At 40.4% G+C, this 18,956-nt stretch overlaps 1 protein-coding gene across 1 annotated transcript in view; it reads left to right on the top strand.

Moving 5' to 3' along the window:
• The window catches only part of CHD6 (chromodomain helicase DNA binding protein 6), a gene marked incomplete at its 3' end in the record, with an annotated part of 225,047 nt that overhangs the window by 131,358 nt on the left and 74,733 nt on the right, over positions 1-18,956 (top strand). Inside the window, exons 9-16 of the mRNA XM_079719317.1 lie at positions 1,757-1,843; positions 2,046-2,180; positions 6,040-6,161; positions 7,424-7,667; positions 8,856-9,032; positions 9,702-9,845; positions 12,765-13,020; positions 13,792-14,002. Of these exons, the coding sequence (XP_079575443.1) occupies positions 1,757-1,843; positions 2,046-2,180; positions 6,040-6,161; positions 7,424-7,667; positions 8,856-9,032; positions 9,702-9,845; positions 12,765-13,020; positions 13,792-14,002 (1,376 nt within the window). The remainder of the gene's footprint in view (positions 1-1,756; positions 1,844-2,045; positions 2,181-6,039; positions 6,162-7,423; positions 7,668-8,855; positions 9,033-9,701; positions 9,846-12,764; positions 13,021-13,791; positions 14,003-18,956) is intronic.

Here is an 18,956-nt window from a genome sequence, read left to right as displayed (position 1 = left end):
CATGAAAGGAACGAGGGGTGAGAATGGGGAGTAGTTGCTGTAACGCTGTCTTCAGTCTTGACCTCGTCAACATTTTTGTTAATAACTTGCATAAATGATATTCTTATGAATAAATAATAACCTAGTTTTGAATAGAGCTTCGTCATACCCATTATTTCCAGCCGCTTTATGAGGTAGCCGGGGGCGCGTGTGAAGGAGAGTGGGGTTGGAAAGGCTGTGAGTTGCCACGCCCCACGGGGCTGGAGGCCTATGAGAGCCTGACTCCTCAACACCAAGCCCAGTGCTGGGAGAATAAATGACAGAATCAAAGTTCAGGTTTACCTGGACAGGCGAGGATGAATGAAATAATGAAAATGGCCATAAGTAAATGTAATGTCACACATTGGTATTTTAAAGATCTTTACAACTTTGGAGTGGGGAAAATGACCAGATAGCAGTTTGCCTTGGGCCAATTGCAGTAGCTCCTTCAGACTCAGTATCCTCCGTTTATGTAAATCAGAACCCCTAATACTATCACCCTCACAGACTACCTGGGAGGATTAAATGACACAGTGTTGATAGAAGTGCTAAGCGTGGTGCGCGACCCATAGTCACTCTTCCACAGAGGTTAGCTCTCTGCATCACCAAGGGATCTAGAAACGTGGCATCTGAAGAACATTGAACACCTGGGGTTAGGGAGGTGTTCCGATAGGGACGAATCAACTTTGTTACTGCTGCTCTAGAGGAAGCAGTTCACACCAATGAGTCAGTTACAGGAGGAAAATTAGGCTGTAATTTAATAGTAATAATGATAAAGATCATGATGCTACTACTGGACAGGCAGAGGTAAAGCTGTCTTGGCAGTGGGTCACGTGTCAGAGGGCAATAAATTCCTGAACACGGGGATAATTGAATCCGAGGCTGGATTTGCCAGGGATGCTGTAAAAACAGGTGTTCCTGCGTTGATTGGAAGATGAAACTGGAGAGCTCCTAAAGTGCCTTCTAGCTTAAGGGGTAATAAGAACATTCCTGCACTTCAGGAGGAGGGCTTCTGGGCAAGAAAGACCCGGGTAAATGTTCTGATTCATGTGGCTTTGCAACCTTGGTCACAGTACTTATTTAACCTCTCTGAGTCAGTTTTCTCATCTGTAAAGATAATTACGACACCTGCTACTCCATAAAGTAGCTTATAGGCTAAAATGAAAGCACCGGACACACATTAAATATTTCTAAATCTTATTATTTTGTAAGTACACTTTTTTTTTTATTTTGAAGCGTAGTGTGTTTAACAGTAAGCAGTCCTAAGGGTACAGCTCCAGTGAATTTTTGCAAAATAAACACTTCTGTGTAACCAGCACCTAGATCGGGAAATAAAACATTATTGGTACCCCTGAAGCCCCTTCCATGCCTCCTTCTAATATTAACTGTTATTGTTATTGGTATTAAGAAGAAAAACAAACTGTCATTCTGGGTTTCCGAGGGATATCTCTGGAAATCCTCCTCGTGCTGATTTTTGCTCAGTACTGTAATGACCAACAGGAAAGTCACCCTGGTGGGGCAACCTGTAAGGTGTGGTCGTTTCTTTAAATTCAGTCCCGAAGAGGAGGATTTGGGGACAGTGCAGAAATGTCGGTGAGGTGACCTTTATTTTCAAGCGAACCTTTTCATTCTGTGTTTCCCGCCCAATAGGGCGCAGAGGAGGGGTCACTTAAAATACTGGATGCTGGGTTGGAGGGGTGGGGGACACTTCTTAGCTCTTCTTTTTTGTTTGCCTTAGCCTGACGAAGACTTGTTCAACCCAGACTACGTGGAGGTTGATCGCATCTTGGAGGTGGCCCACACCAAGGATGCAGAAACCGGAGAGGTGGGTATTGTGCTGTTTCGACTCTTCCAAAGTGTCTTTGCTGCTTGCCGAAGATATTGTGCACGTTTCGTTAACATGTGGTCCTTGTTTTCACGGCATTCGCATGCCGTATTGTAGGGAGGTTTTCGTAGGTCTGTCAGTGTAGGACTGATTCCTGTAATGTAGTAGAAAGAATGTAAGTGTCTCTCCCATTTCCCACTAGGAAGTGACGCATTACCTGGTGAAGTGGTGCTCACTGCCTTACGAAGAAAGTACATGGGAGCTGGAGGAGGATGTGGATCCTGCGAAAGTTAAAGAATTCGAATCTCTGCAAGTTCTCCCTGAAGTTAAGCATGTGGTAATGTACCCGTGTCACTGTTTGGCGCCTCTTGTAACATGTGATTTTAGGAACTTGGCAATCCTGGGTGTCCCCTTGGCTGTGCTCCTGAGTGGTTCCTGTGGTGTCTTATCACTGGTCACTCCCATTGAAACTGCCGTTCAGGGTGTGTTTCTCCCCACCTCACACTTCGCTAGCACTCAGGTCAGCTTTACGTCTGGGCTCTACTTTGATGTATGTGACATTTCAGAAGCTTGGCTATGAGCTTTGATTTCTTGGTGTATGGCTGTCAGATGGAGTCAGTAAGATAGAAGGTAAGAAATGCCTGGCTTGGGAAAGAAGCTCAGTAAGTTGTTAGTATCTTTCTTATCCCTTGCTCCATTGGTGATCTCTCTTCTTCAGTTTTATCCTTTGCCTTTACTCAAGTGGAATATTCTTACAGGGAAGAACTGTCCTTCCTCTATAGATCGCTGGGACTTTGCAGATAAAACATAGGTTTTCAGTACGTTTTTGCTGAATTGGTTTGTTTTTCTGATTCTGGATTATTACCACCAAGCTGCAAAAATGTCAAAGGAGGCAGAATTGGGATAGAGCCCAGTTAAGATGTGACTAAGTTGGGAAAAGAATCAGAGCTGTGAAAGAATATAACTATAGACTGGAATGATCATTTTCTATTTTTTTAAATCACTATTTTTATATGAAAAACTCCTATCCAGTTCCTTATTGTTGTTGTTATATATATCACAGGGAAAGTTGGGACTTCAAAGACAAGACTTTGACACTGAACTTAGATCCCTGTCGGAGTCCATCCAAAAGCAGTTTTGCTTTTGTTTCTTGACTCTGAAGGGTACAGAGGTTTCTTGAGATGCGGAACTGTGATTAGAAACCTGTGTATTTTACAGTGTTTGTCTACATAATTGATTAATGAATTTTTCTCTCAACCCTCTCCTATAACAGTTGTGCATTTAAAATTCAATTTGTTAGTCATTGACTAAGCACCTGCTGTAGGTTGATTCTTGTGTGGGACAGAGTAAGAAAGTAGGTCCAGGCCCTGCCCCAGGAGCTCACAGGCTGACGGAAGAAGCATGTGTGTGCAGGACAAATATGGCACCAGGCTAACTGGGGCATGTGGCCCAAAGCAGAAGCAAACCAGTGGGGGAGCAGAGAGTAGAGAGAATTTCATTCTGAAGCTAATTCTAAGTTATCATCTAGAAGTAATCAAGTCTTACTCTCTCAGCCTGAATCCCACTTATTTCTTCAGACTGACTACATGCACTTGGCGAGAATATGAATGCAGGTGTTTTCAGTCAGTTTCCCTTTTCCTTTCCTTCTTTGCTGTTATGATGCTCCTGTCCTCCTCATCTCTCAATGAGCTATGAGATCATTTCACACCTGTCTCTTTTGGTTTCTCATTTACTTGTTCTCTCATTTAAAAGGTATGTTTTGAATTTTTTCTCATCCTAAATTGGAATGGTAGCTCAAAATATAATTAAAGTTGTCTTTTTATGTTTTAAGAGAAGGGCTGGCTCCAAATGATACTTTAACTGAATAATTTTTTTTAAGGGGATCTTATCCTGGGCTTTGAAGTTTAGAGATAACCCTACCAGTCTTGATGAATAGGACATTCCATCACTAAAAGCTTTTTGGTAAAAAATTGGTCACATGTAGGTCAGATATGGAATTTTGGGAGAGCAAGAAATGAGTGTCAGTAACGGTTGTGCAAAGAGAGTAGCAGTCATTTAATAGTCAAGACCCACCTTGGAGACTCCAAGAATCAGTTCTCTTTTGAACTTAATAGTAGCCACTAAAGGTTGTGGAGCCTTGGGGTAAGTTACTTGCTGTAGTCTGTACCACTTAGGAGCCAACCAGACTAGGCATCGGGAATTTCTAGCTGATTTCAAGCCTTATCCTTAGATGGCTGAAATTTCTGGTCATGTTAATGGTGATGTAAAAGTAAAACCTTTAGCACTGGAGAAAGAGGGAAAACCCAGAGGAGTGACTGGGTTAGAGCGTGATGCCTCTACATCAGGAGCGCTACCAAAGCAGCAAAGTAGAAATCTGCAATGCTAGGAGTGAGCCACTTCAGTCGCTAGAGATGAGGAGCATTCCAGGAAGTCTCCCCGTAGTATCTAGTAGAGTAGAGTGCCATTAAAATGAGTTACATGGACTTCGGGGATCCAGGCTGAATGATTCCTATAGGTTGAGAAGGATGTTAATTTCTTTAAGGGAACAAAGCAAGAGAGTTTCTATAGGAATATCTTTGCTTAAGAGCTTTCTCTTTAAAATTAATTTTTTGACATAATAAATTATTTTCCCCTTTATTTCTGAAAACACCTGTGCCTATGTGCTGATAGTAATATTCAACAGAGTTCTATTTCAAGAGGCTTAGCCTAACTACAGCTATAGTAATTTTGTAGGTAAGTTGTGGTATGTAAGTTTCTGAGAGACCACACTTTCAGTGGTCTGAACAGATTGGACAGATTACACTTATCTCCAAATATCAGTGATATGAAATGATTGGGGATATTTTATTAAATATCACAAGTGAAAGGCTTCGTTTTGGTTAATAGCATATTTCAGGAGTAAACTTTATTGTAGAACTACCAAAGTAGAACTACCAAAGACTACAATTGCTATTAGAAAAGCTACAATCTCAAAATTCTCATTTATATAACTATAGGCATAGCTAAAAATTTTTATTTTTAAGACCTTGAAGTGTCAACTTAGGGGCTCAATTTGTCTAGAAGCAAAATAATCAAGTCTATGTCCAAATAATATAAATAAACAAAAATTTTAGGTGGGAAGACTTAATACCTAAAAATAAAAATAAAAATTTTCCCCAGATTAATCAAAATTCCAATAGAATTTTAAGGGAACTTGAAATTGATTCTACAGTTATACAGAATACTAAATGAGACAGAATAGCCAAGACTTTTTTTTTTTTTTTTTTGCAGTACGTGGGCCTCTCACTGTTGTGGCCTCTCCCGTTGTGGAGCACAGGCTCCGGATGCGCAGGCCCTGAGGCCATGGCTCACGGGCCCAGCTGCTCCGCAGCATGTGGGATCTTCCCAGACTGGGCTACGAACCCGTGTCCCCTGCATCGGCAGGCGGACTCTCAACCACTGTGCCACCAGGGAAGCCCGCCAAGACATTTTTGAAAAATAATTCCCCATCAGATATAAAGCTGTAGTAATTCAAAAGTGTGGTTTTATTGCAATAAGAGACAGTGCAGCAGGACAGAATGAAGACTCTGGATAAAGCTCCCTGGATATGTTAGAACTTATATGATAAAAATGGCATTTCATATCAATAAAGATCAATTACATTTAGAAATTGGTGTTTCATATGGGAAAATAAAGCAAAAAGATTGCTATTACGTTCATGGTGAATTTAAGGAATTTACAGTTTTGATTATATAGGCTTTTGGCTTTACTCTAGAAACTAATCAACAAAATATTTGACCCACTGTACTTTCCTGAGCTGATACCACAAGGACAAATAACAAAAAAAAATTCTGTCTATAGAAAACTAAAAAACCTGACTAATACTGGCTTGTAGGGAAATTAAAATGTTAGGTGGGAGTGATTTCTAAGAGTCTCAGTAAAGCAATATAATACTTATCAAGATTTTAGGTGGGTCTGTTTCTCTTCTTCATTAATTGCTTGCAAATTTTATAGAGGTGTTCTTAGTTTAATCTGCTGAAATCTAGAAAATACAGGACTGGCTCATTAGTCAGAAGATAGTAGCTGCAGTTTGCAGCCAGCTGTAGGACAACGTTTGAGATTTACCACCTTCCCCATCATTGCCCTGTGTCCCTCTGCACATTTTGCTCCTGAAGCATCATTCTCTGTGTCTTGTGCTCTCTGCTCTCCTTCCCTAGGAGCGACCTGCCTCAGACTCCTGGCAGAAACTTGAGAAGTCTCGAGAGTATAAGAACAGTAACCAGCTCCGGGAGTACCAGCTGGAGGGGATGAACTGGCTTCTTTTTAACTGGTATAACAGGTGCGGAACCAGAACCGGTCCTATCTTCAGGGATGATGTTTCTACCAGATATTTGTGCCTGGAAGGAGATTGTGGGCTTAGCCCGCGTAGAGTAGCAATAGCAGAGTGGCAAGGGAGTGCATCGGAGCCACTGGTTTAGTGGTGATCTTTGCACATCAGGCATACCAGGACTTTATTTTTTATGTCAGATTTGGTTTGGTTTGGTTTCTTCAACCAAGAGGAATGATCTTTAGACATCACTGACTTTGTCCTTTTTTTTCTTTGCCAGTCTAACCAAAAGGTTGGGCTCAACCTAGATGAAACAAAACCCAAAAGATCCTTTAAAACTATATTTTGTCTCCCAGTCTTTAGCAAAAGTTGGCTCTAAAGGGGAATGGATCTGGATTCTAGCCCCAACCCTGCTACTTGTTTGTGAGCCATGGGTGGCCTAGACTTGTAATACTCATTTTTCAACTCTGTGCTTTAGTTCCTATCAGAATCTAAATGAAACAGATGAAATTTGAGAAAGATGGGTTGAGATTTTCTTAACATTCTAGAGTGTATCCCCGGTGTTGATTTTTAAAGACAGTATGTAGTGGAACAACACACCAAGTTGGGACTCTGGAGATCTGTGTTCTAGCCTTGTCTCTGCCACCTGTTCACAGTGTGAGTCAGGGCACGGCTCACTCAGACACTCCAGGTCTGGGGTTGCCCACCTGTACAGTCAGGAGCAAGACCGGACAGGGGCCACACTCTTCCGGGGTCACACTCTTCCGGGGTCACAGCTGTGTGCAGTCCGTGATTCTGGGTCACCACAAGAGACCAGCGTTTTTAGCTCTTGATACGGAACTTAGTATGTGGGTTAAAAGTTTGTCCTTTGATAACGCAGGTAATAGACGATGAGAATCACGCAACTTATGTTTCTGTTTTTGCCTTGGCTTCCATGAAGTTTGTCAGGTAGAGAAACTGGCTTAGATTTGAGGCATTTCTTTTTTCTCCTTGTTTCAGTATTATTTTAATTTTTGGTATTTTTAAGTTTATATTTAAATGGACCTATTTCATGTATTTTCTCACAAGTTGCAATAGTTCCTTTTTGGAAGTAGGCAGGGTGTGAACAATGATAATAGAAACTTGCTTCCATTGTATCTCTGGAAAATGCTGATACAACCTTCACTGCTGACCTTACAGGTCAAGGTACGCTTCTGAAGTATCTTTTTATTTATAACCAACCTCTGCCTCTTTCCTATATTGAGGATGAAGTATCTGTGTTTCTTACTCTGCAGAAAAAACTGCATTTTGGCTGATGAGATGGGCCTAGGGAAAACCATCCAGTCCATCACATTCCTTTCAGAAATATTCCTCAGGGGGATCCACGGCCCTTTCCTCATCATCGCCCCGCTCTCCACCATCACTAACTGGGAGCGGGAGTTCCGGACGTGGACAGAGATGAACGCCATCGTGTACCACGGCAGCCAGATCAGCAGGCAGATGATCCAGCAGTATGAGATGGTGTACCGAGATGCACAGGTGAGCCCTCCACCGGTCACAAAGACCTGGGGACAGCTTTCTGACGTCATGGTTCAAAACAGCCTTTCTGTCCCTTGTCTTCCAGAGTTTAATGCCCTGCATTGGGTTACTGTTGGCTTACTCTGTAGAGTCACATGTTTACTGCGGTAGACTTCTTACTCCTTCCTGGTAATTTAATTTGTGATAAAACATAGAATTGGAGGGCATGCTTTGCACTCTGACATATACCAGAGGCTCTTTAGGACACGGAAAGCTTGGCTTCTTGGTTGGCTTACGAAGTTGCTTTTACATGCAGAAGGTTTTATCTGAGCTGTTACGTGCTCAGTGAAGAAAGCGAGAGGGGGAATTCATGTACAAAGGAAGGATTCTCAGCCAGGGAGTCTGGAGAGAGAGAGAAGGTTAACAGATTTGACATGGAAGGATAAAGAGAAAACAAATGGTTAAAGGCACAACAGAATTTTTTAAGACATTTTTGTTAAGTATAATCACTTTGCTGAGTATCCTTGTATGTTTGTCCGGAACACTGGTTTTTATAAATAAGGTGAAAATTAAATGAACTCAGAGGAAAGGCAGTGCTCACCCCAGAGGTTTCACAGACAGCAGGAGGAGACACTGATAAGAAATTTTAGACGTGCTGTAACGTGATGAAGCTCTGCTTTTTAAAGCAATGGCAGCACTAAGACAGGCTGGAAGACAAAGGTGTGTCCTGCCTGGTAGCACTTGTCCTGGATGAATCAGGATCATGATGTCGAATCTGTTCTAGAACCCAAGTCACAAGGTGAAATTAATTTCACCTGAAAAGTAGCAAAGAGGGTTTCCTTGGGCATCCAAGCTATGCATAGACCAGCTTCTGGCTGGGAATGTGTGAATCAGCACCCATCTGCTTTCTTATCATGACAAGTAAATAAATAAAACGCTTCCTTTCTCGGCCTTCCATCTGGCTCCTCTGTCTCACTTTTGTGAGGGTACGTGCTCTCTTGCTTTTGTTTCACTGATGTAATGGGGTCTCTCTCTTGTCTAAATAGCTGGTTCATTCTCGTATTCTCTCTCTTCTCAACTGAGGAGGAAGTGCTTATTGGCTCTCACCTAGGTCCTAGCATTTATAGTGCTGCCTCCTCTAACCCAGCCGGTAACCCCGTAGCTGGATTCTCTGGCGTAAAGCTTTGTCTTTGGTTCTGTCACCCTCAGGGAAACCCGCTGTCAGGAGTCTTCAAGTTCCATGTCGTCATTACAACGTTTGAGATGATCCTGGCAGACTGCCCAGAGCTGAAGAAGATTCACTGGAGCTGTGTGATCATTGATGAAGCCCACAGATTGAAGAATAGGAACTGCAAACTTCTGGAGGGCCTGAAGCTCATGGCCCTGGTGAGAGTTGGCAAGCTCTTTGCATAAACACAGGCCCCTTCTGTTCACAGTAGAGGAAGCATTCTTTAGCCATCTGCATGCAGCTTACTCGTGCACAGTCTGCTCACCCTAGATTTTCCTTTTGCCCACTATGGCTCTGATGGTGCAGGAAGCAAATTTTTTTTGTTATGAACTGGGTCAACAATTTGGCCTTTGCCACTGATTCCCAGAGGGACCCAGGGAAATCTTTAAATACCATGAAATTTGTGACCTGGAAATGTAAGATGTTTTGGCTTGTTTCCAGGTCCCTGAATGATCTGGTACCAAAGGTGATGGCCTTCAACATTACTCCTTGGCACAGTGCCCAGTCTGTGGCAGGCAGGCACTCCATAATATCAAATGAATGAATGGATGAATGAATGGGTGCTTTAACTAACGTGAAATGCTCCTGGGCTCAGGGATGTGAAAGGAAGGTTGATCTGTTTATTGATGTTGTCACACTTAATCTGTAGAGTCACATGTTTTATAACCAACCTCTGCCTCTTTCCTATATTGATGATGAAGTATCATCATCTGGTAAAACAGAATTGCCACCAATAAAGCCCAGAATGCCCTGGCATCATTTTCCCACCAAAACCTGCTGTTTTGGTGGTTCAGACCCTGTTCATCCCGTGCTGTGAATCCATGCAGGAACACAAGGTGCTGCTCACAGGGACGCCCTTGCAGAACTCGGTGGAGGAGCTCTTCAGTCTGCTCAACTTCCTGGAGCCGTCACAGTTTCCTTCAGAGACTGCTTTCTTGGAGGAGTTTGGAGATCTGAAAACAGAGGAGCAGGTAAATAGGAGCCTGAAGGATTTGAGGAGACAATGTGGTAATGACCTTCACCATCAAGGGAAAAACAAGTCACCAGGGGGACAGGAGTTAGCAAGTTCTCACACCCCTTGTAAAATGAGCATTGCCTCCTTTATTTAATTTGTTTATGTTGAAGAGGATAAACTGATTATTAGCAGTTCTTATTACTCCAAAGAATAAATGAATCCACATCCAAAATGCCTTATACCCGGCCTCTTGCCTTCACTGATCTCATATGTAAGTTCAGTGATTTTGTTCATAGCTCTGGCCTCAGGGACTTGCTTCCCTCCTCCTCTGCCTTCTTCATCCTTCATCCCTCCTCCATCACCTGCAACATGTTTCCAGGCTCATTTTCTTGAGTGCAACAAAATACACAGGTAGTGAGGAAAAGAAGGCAGGTGTGTATACTAGAGTAGTGGGCAAGTTCAGTTTTGTCCAAATCAACTAAATGTCCTGTTTTCAAAGATCTGGCCCTGAGTCTAGCTTATTAGACTCAAAAGCTGTTTCAAAACAAACCAATCTATCTACTATGGGTAGAAATCTCAACTGGACATTGCAGAAATAAGGCAGACAAGTTTAAATGCTGTAAGAGGAACAGTTAATAGAGCTGAGGACTTTTAAAGGCGAGAAAGGTCACATCTGTTTGGAAATTAGGAACGACTTCATGGAGAAAGTATAATTTGAGAATAGACTTTTAAGGGTGGGTAAGTTTTCAGTAGGCAGAGAGAGAGAGATGATGACTGCTTTGCATAGGAAAAAAATAATCATAATCAGCCATGGAATTTATTCAGTAGTTGGGAATCATCTGGTTGAGCTGGAAACAGGATGGATGAATTGAGGAGTATGAAGCCGGAGGAGTTTAGCGATATATTGTGGGAAGATCTTGAAAGACAGGTTGAAGGGTTTGGTAAGCATTAGAGAAGCAGTGCAGGGCTTTGATTGCAGAAATGACATAATCAGTTCTGCTAAATTAATCTAGCAATGGTGTGAGAGTGGGTTGGGGCCGAGAATTTGGGAACTGAGAAGGTTTGGGAATTTCACTAACAGAGGAATCAAGAGTACACTCCGTGGTCCCAGTCTGTTTGTTTCTACTTCTGTGGCGAGTCAGACTTTGAGAGCAGTGAATAATCAAACTTAATTCCACTTCTCGACATTCGTGGTATCTATTGATCTTTCAAAAGCCAGGTCCAACCCTCTCTCCATTCTGGACCATTAGAAATGCATCCTCTTCTCCCATTGCACTTATTTTGTGGTATGCATTTTTTCTTCTTCCTAGACAATGACCTCCTTGAGGACAAGGCCCACACCTTCTGCAAAGTTGTGTTTGTTGTATTGACCAGCACAGTGTCTGGCATGTAGTATACTCTAAATGATTCAAGGTGTGAACCAAGTGAAGGGCAAAAGCTGAATCCAGCATGTGGCAGATTGGCATTTGTCCCTGTCTTTAACGATTACCTTGCTGTGTCTCTCCTCTTTGGGTTCTTACATGGTAATTCCTTATCCATTTGGGGGATTACATCCCTAAGTACCATGATTGCTAAAACAAAGCATTCATTAAATGGATTAGATTTCAGATTGGGGTTAGTTAGGAGCAAACCACAACAGTCTATATATCTGGTTATAAAGTAAAGCATATTCATCATTGTTTCAAACCTGCTCCAGGAAGTACCTCTTCTGAATCACTTTGTATTTCATCAGGAAGCATTGGCACAGCCCACAGTTTATTTCTGCAGAATCTACCCCTTCTGAAATCTTTATGGCTTGAAACTTGATCTTTTGCACTTGCCTTTTCTCTTATTTTCCCACCAGGATTCATCTTACTGGTATCATCTTTTAGCTCAGGGTGAACTCAGGTGCCTTGACTTTGAATCCCTTCTCTGCCCTCTTCTTGTGAGAGTGAGCAAGTCCCCATGCCAGTGCGGTCAAGTGCGTAGAGATCTGCTGTCCAGGCCTGGACCGTTAAGGAGAAGAACAGACAAATCATAGCAAAGCATATGATCAGGCTCAAAGTGCCCCCTTGAGATGACAGCTTACATGATGGAGTAGGAGGTGTCACCTTACCACATTAATGCTCTACATATTTCTACCCCCAAACTTGTTTGCTGCTATCGTTATTTAGATGTAGGAGGAATCCATTTCCAGATTGCCTCTGCTTCTTTTTCTTTTTTTAATTTGATGTAAATGACAACAACATTATATTAGTTTCGGATGTATGGCATGATGATTCAGTATATGTAGTATATATTATAAAGTGGTCACCACAATAAATCTAGTTAACATCCATCACCATACATGCGTAAATTTTTTTTTCTAGTGATGAGAGGTCTTAAGATCTACTCTCTTAGCAACTTTCAAATATACAACATAGTATTACTAACTAGAGTCACCTTGCTGTACGTTACATCCCCAGGACTTATTTATTTTATAACTGGAAGTTTGTACCTTTTGCCCACCTTCATCCATGTTGCCCACCCCCAGATTCCCTCTGCCTCTTACTTTGTTCTTTCAGCATCTTCCCTTTGTAAGGTATCACTTGTACATTCTAACGTGGCTTAAAATATTCCTCAGGTAATTGCTGCACAAGTGTGCGTGTGAGAGAGAGAGGTTTGTTTTCTCCATCCAGAAGAGGTCCTGTCTTTGTATCTTTCTCCCTTTGTATCTTGTAAGGTTGCCACATAGGTTCTCAGTAATTACTTGCGAATTAAAACCAGATCCCTTTTTTCCTTTCAGTCCTATTAAAAGCTCGTCATGTTCAGGGATCAGGCATGATCTTTCATTTAATCTGCTGCCACAGTACTATGATTAGATGCTCAAGAGATTGTAGTGAATGTTGGAATACCCCAGTAACGGTTATTGAATCGGGATCGGGGCAGGTGAACAGGTCTCGTTTTCCCTGGACAGGTGAAGAAACTGCAGTCTATCCTCAAACCAATGATGCTTCGGCGGCTGAAAGATGACGTGGAAAAGAACCTTGCTCCCAAACAAGAGACGATCATCGAAGTAGAGCTGACCAATATCCAGAAAAAATACTACCGTGCCATCCTGGAGAAGAACTTCTCCTTCCTGACCAAGGGGGCCAATCAGCACAACATGCCCAATCTCATCAACACCATGATGGAGCTGAGGAAGTGCTGTAACCACCCCTACCTGATCAACGGTGAGCGGGGGACATGGGGCAGGCATCTTGATAGCCAACAGTCCTATGTTATCAAGTTCCCATGGAATGCCAGGGTGTGTATTCTGACCTTTTTACAGAGTATTAAACTGGGGTTCAAAGAGGTTGATGGATCTGCCTAAGCAGTCTGGCCAGTGAGCATACAGAGCCCTGTTTTGAGCCTACCTCTACTAATTCTCTGCCCATCAGAAGATGGATATCAGTTGTCAGCCTGGTGTCCTTTGTGTACCTGTGGTCTAGTCCACACTTTCCACTTTGGTGCAGGGAGATGTGTTACTTCATTGAAAAAATGATCATGGTGCCATGAGATTAAAACTCTCTGCAGATAAATTAACAGTTAACTGTACTGAGTAGAGAACGTGTTGGAAGTTTTTTTTTTTATTTTACAATAAAACTTTTTATAAAATTTTAAATCAAAATATGGCTTGGATTTACTGATCCCAGGCTTTTATGGTATGAGAGGTGTGTCTTTTTGTCAGCTTTCTCTGAAGGTTTCTTCACTTGCCTGAGTCAGCTTGGTATTTCAGATCCTTCCTCTCCTTGGAAGCAGAGCACGTGTGTTCTCTGCAGGACAGCCCTGCCGCCTGGAGAGCCCTCTGCTGAGGGCATGGGATGGACACACGGCATTGCCTCACTGGACTGTTGGCTTGAGACCTAAGAATTCATTTCGTTTTTTCTAGGCTCTGTCAAGCAGAGGATAGCTATTACTCTTATAGTTTGTTCAGAGAATAGTTTTGTTCCATTCTTTTTCAGGGGCAGAGGAGAAAATTCTGGAGGACTTCCGGAAAACCCACAGCCCTGATGCCCCCGACTTTCAGCTGCAGGCCATGATTCAAGCAGCAGGGAAGCTGGTGCTGATTGATAAACTTCTCCCTAAGCTGATTGCTGGCGGCCACAAAGTACTCATCTTCTCCCAGATGGTGCGCTGTCTCGACATCCTGGAAGATTATCTCATCCAGAGAAGGTGAGCCTTGTGTCAAAGCTGTGCATCAAGCACTGCAAGCAGTTCCTTTTCTTTGATGCCTTTTTGATTCATTCAAAAATTCTGTTTTAACAAGAAAAAAGCATTAAAAAATAGAGATAAGAAATCTTCTCGTAAAGATTGACTAAAATTCAGAGTAGAATCTTATGACCAGTTTTAACTGTCTAGAGTGAATTTCCTAGCCTATGATGTGGAGCCCTTGCTTTGCTTAAAAAATAAATTTTACATGTTTATTTATATTCTCTTTAGTTGGAAGAAACAATTCAGATAGCATTACAGAAGGTTAAGAAAATAATGTTGTTTTTTTTTCCCCTTAATAATGATGAGAAAAATAACACCCTGGAAAGCATCACTATATCAAGTTGCTGAAAGAGCACAAGCTGACAACTGCCAGAAAAAGAACTTGGGGATGTTTTATGTCTTAGCAAACGCTCTAAAGTTTTATGATACACTCACTACGGCATCCCAACTTATTTTTTTGTTTGTTCTCCTGTAATTCCTTGAACCTAAGTTCCATTCCTCATGCAGGTGAAAAGCCTGGGGTGTTATGTGGGTTGTTTGGAGTCTATATGGGCACTACATTTGTTACACTATACACTGTACCTTCCATTTCCAGTCATTGGGATACATCAATCGTCCAAATGGCAAATGGATTTTTAAAATTTACTCTTAATCATAAAGACTTCTCCAGATCTTAGAAACTATTAGCCAAGGCATTGCTAGGTTTAAAGGACATCCTTATTTTTATACAGTCATCATAGCAAATCTCTGTTGTGTTAAATGTTCTGCTCCTTAAAGAGTCTGTTTGTCCTTATAACATGTAATGTATAGAAAAAGTATTAAAGGAAATGACCAATTTAACTATGGGTTATGCTGACATTTAATATTACATAAATAATTCTCCAGAATCAGATTAGGCAATAAAAGAATTTCTCAGAGCCCTGTCGTGGAGATCTTTAGGTTAGGAATTCTTGAGAGTTAGATTGTTTTTTTCTTTGAAGAATATATTGAAACTAGAAAGCAATTTTTGTATTTTATAAATTCACTATATATGAATTACCAGAACACTTGCTTCTTATGTAAATATATTATCTCACTCTTCAAAATGTATGCAACTACTAGTTTGCAGTTTTTATTAAAGATCCCCAAAAATGAGTAACAGGGAGTTACTTTTGCTAAGTTCAAATGTCTTTATTTAGCTCCCTTATATGCTATTTTTCCTTATCATTTATTGCTTATTTTTGTTTTCAAATTGTCTAAATATTACAGTTTTTCTTGAAAATAGGAACACGTTATAATACCACCACCTGCTCAAAGTTTCCATTCACATTTGGGCATTTATCTTTTTAGTCTTTTTTTCTTTGTGCATACATATATTTAGTTTTGTTGTTGATTTGTGTGAATTGGGATCATATTTTACATTCTGCTTTGTAACTCACCTTTTTATTTAATATATTATGAACTTTTTTCTTTAATTATTCTTCTACAACATAGTTTTGATGATCTGCATGATACTCTGTCTTATAGGTTGTTTCCAATTTTTCAGCATTTTAAGGAACTCTGTGAATATCGCTTTGCATTCATTGTGAACGTTTCCAGTTATTTCCTTAGAATAAATTATGATGTATATTTTAAAAAGCATTTGATACATATTTCCAAAACACCTTCTAGAAAGACATTTTTACTGTGTCTTTTAATGGTGTATGAGAATGACTTTTTTTTCATACTCTGATCAATACTGTTTTTGCATTTTAGTCTTTGCTGATTCAGTAAGCCAAAATTATGGTCTCTTGTTTTAATTTGTATTTCTGATTATTAATGACAGTTTCATATTTATTAGCTGTTTATATTTCTCTTTTTGTGCATTGCTTTATTCATGTTCTTTCTCCATTTTTTTGTTACTCTTTGCCTTTTTGTTTATTAATTTATAAGAATGGCTTGTTTACTTAAGAATATGGTGCAGATACTTCCCCAGTGTTGTTCTTGACTTTTTCTTTATGGCTATGGGCTTTTGTTTGTTTATTTTATTCTTAGAAGTTTTAAATTTTATAATAGTCAAATCTCTCAGTCTTAAAACAGCTTTAAATAAACTTAAGTGCTTATTTATGCTTAAATTAATATGCTTAAAAAGGCTTCCCCCACCTCTCAACTATGCAGTATTCTGAAGTATTTTCTTTTCACTCTCTTTATGGTTTCTTTACCCCAGCTCTGCACCCAGCAGGGTCTTCTGACTTCAGTATCATCATTACTTTTCTCTTTTTGATTTAGTTTTTAAATTTTCTTCAAAGTTATACATGCACATAATTTAAAGAGGCAAATTATTCTATTAGACCTATGAAAAATAGCATTTCCTGATACCACCACATACCCCCAGTTTCCCCCCACCTGAAGCATTTACTTTAAACTCCTTATGCTATTTCTTTTGGTATTTATAGCTATATCTCTAAGTAATGTTAGTAGTTGTAATTTTTTTTTTCAGTTTTAAGTATTATCTGTTCTCACTATGGAAGATGAATATTTCCCTTCTTCCACTGCCCCTCATAATTACCACATGTGCAACTCCTTTCCTCTCATCTTCCCAACCTGCCATGCAATACTTTGGGTTAAATTAATATTCAGTGTTTATTATGACTTATGTAAATGCTGAGTTATAGCTCAGCCATGTAGTATGCTGTTTACTATTTCTTTCTTGCACAATTTATATTTTTCCCTGAAACTAAAAATTGTTTTTTATTCGGTGCATAGTTTTAAATATACTTATTATAATTCAGCTCCAAAATTTACCCTGGTTGTCTAAATCTCCTCTTGTTACATTCAAGCACATCAGTTTCGTGTCTGAGCCGTCTCTCCCAGGACCTTCTTTCTTTTCTTCTCTGGGCAGTTACCCTTCCTGCCTAGTGCACAGTTGCCATCTGTGATCTCTCTTCCTTTATCACGCTGACAAGTTTCTTTCCTTCCCTCTTGAGTCAAATCTTGTTGGTGGATCCCATGTACCTCTTTGGGGAGCTTCTGAGAAAGGGTGAATGATAAGTGAATTTGAGACTTTGTCAGAATGTTTTCAGTTTACTCTCATTCTTGAGCAGTAGTTTGGTTGAGTTTGAGGTACTAGGTCAGAAATCACTTTCCCACAGAATTTTGAAGATGTTAGTACACTGTCTTCTAGCTTCCAGGATTGTTGAGAAGTTCACAGCCCTTCCAATTCCTGGCCTGTGTATGTGACATGTTTTTTCTGTTTAGAAGCTTTGATATACCCTCTTTGTCCCAGTCCTGTGAAATCTGACAGTGAACTGGGTTTTGTATGGTGTCTGTTGAACTGGGTGCTTTGTAGGTCTCTCCCATTTGAAATTATGTTCCTTCAGTTCTGGGGGATTTTCTTGTATTTTATCTTTCATTATTTCTTTCTGTTTTGTTTTCTCTTTGTGAAACTCCTATTATTCATGTCAGACCTTCTGGTCTGATCACCTAATTTTCTCTTCTCTACTTTCCAGCTCATTATATTTTGCTGTACCTCTGGTAGAATACCTTTATTCTGTCTTCCAACTTTAATCCCTAGATTTTCACTGTGTAATTATATTTTTAATTTCCTAGTTTTCTTCTGTAATTTTTCAGTCTTTATAGCACTCAGCCAGTTATCACACAGGTGCAGTGTTTTGTCAGTCTGAGATTAATGATGATAGATTTTTTACAGTCTTCCTACAGTGTCTGTTTTCTCAGGTCAAATTTTTCTTTTTGTTGATGTCTCTGTCTTCCATAGTAGAATTCTGGGTTGGCTTTTTTTTCCCCCTCCTTTCAGCACTTTGAAGTTACTCTATTGTGTTCTCACCCCCATGATTTCTGATGAGAAGTTTTGTAGTCATTTAAGTGGCTGTTCCCCTGTATATAATGTATTGTTTCACTCTGACTACTAAGATTTTCTTTTAATTTTCGATTTGCAGCAGTTTGACTGATGTGTGGAATTCATCCTGTGCAGAGTTCACTGACCTTCTTAAATTTATAATGTAGATCTTTCATCAAGTTTGGGAAGCTTTAGGTCAATATTTCTTTGATTTCTCTTTTTTCCTTTTGCCCTATTTTCTTGTTGCTCTGTGAGACTCCAATTACCTGTATGTTTGACCTTTAGATATTGTCTCACAGGTCCATAGGCTCTGTTCTTTTTTTTTTCAATCCTTTTTCTCTCTCTTGTTTTGTCTGTCTTCAAGTTCACTGACTTTTTTGTCTGTCATTTCCATCATGCTTATTAAGCCCATCCATTGCTTTCTTTATTTTAGAGATTCTATTTTAGTTCTAAGATTTCTATTTGTTTCTTAGTGTGATGTTTTGTTTCTCTGCTGCGATTTCCTATCTTTTCATTCATTATGTACATTTCTTATTTCGCTGAACAAAGAGCTGCTTTTAAAGTTCTTGTCTGTTAATTAAAACATCTTAGGCTTGATATCTGTTGTCTTTTCCTTTAAGAATGGGTCACGTTTCCCCTGGACATTGTGAATATTGTGTTGTGGAGATTCAGGATTCTGTTATATTGCTATGATGATGTTGATGGTTTTTATTTGGAGGCCGTTAAGTAGGTGAGTCTCAAAATGCAAATGCTGTCAGCATCTCTGGTAGGTAGCAGCTCCAATCTCAGCTCAGACTACTTTGAGTCTGCCCCAAGCATGTGTGGGTCAGAGGTCAACCAGAGACTTAGAAAGAGTTTATACCCGGTGTGTGGGGTTCACCATCTCTGTCTCTTTACTTTCTGGCAATCCCCTCTCACCCTCTGGCAGTCCTGGTTGCCCCAGACGCCTTCTCTTGCTGCCTCTGGTCAGAAAGATAGTGGCTTCTCATCAAGATTTATAGCTGCCCTGCACCTTTGCCATAACTCCGGCTTCCTGTCTGGCCAAAACCACAATTTCCTGTTTCTCTCCAAAATCTGCCTGCTTTCCTTAACCCTCTGGTG

This window comes from Hyperoodon ampullatus, assembly GCF_949752795.1.
Source record: "Hyperoodon ampullatus genome assembly, chromosome: 14".
NCBI classification, from domain to species: Eukaryota; Metazoa; Chordata; class Mammalia; order Artiodactyla; family Ziphiidae; genus Hyperoodon; species Hyperoodon ampullatus.
Note: the sequence above shows the minus strand (reverse complement) of the source record. Positions and strands in the feature narration are given on the sequence as shown.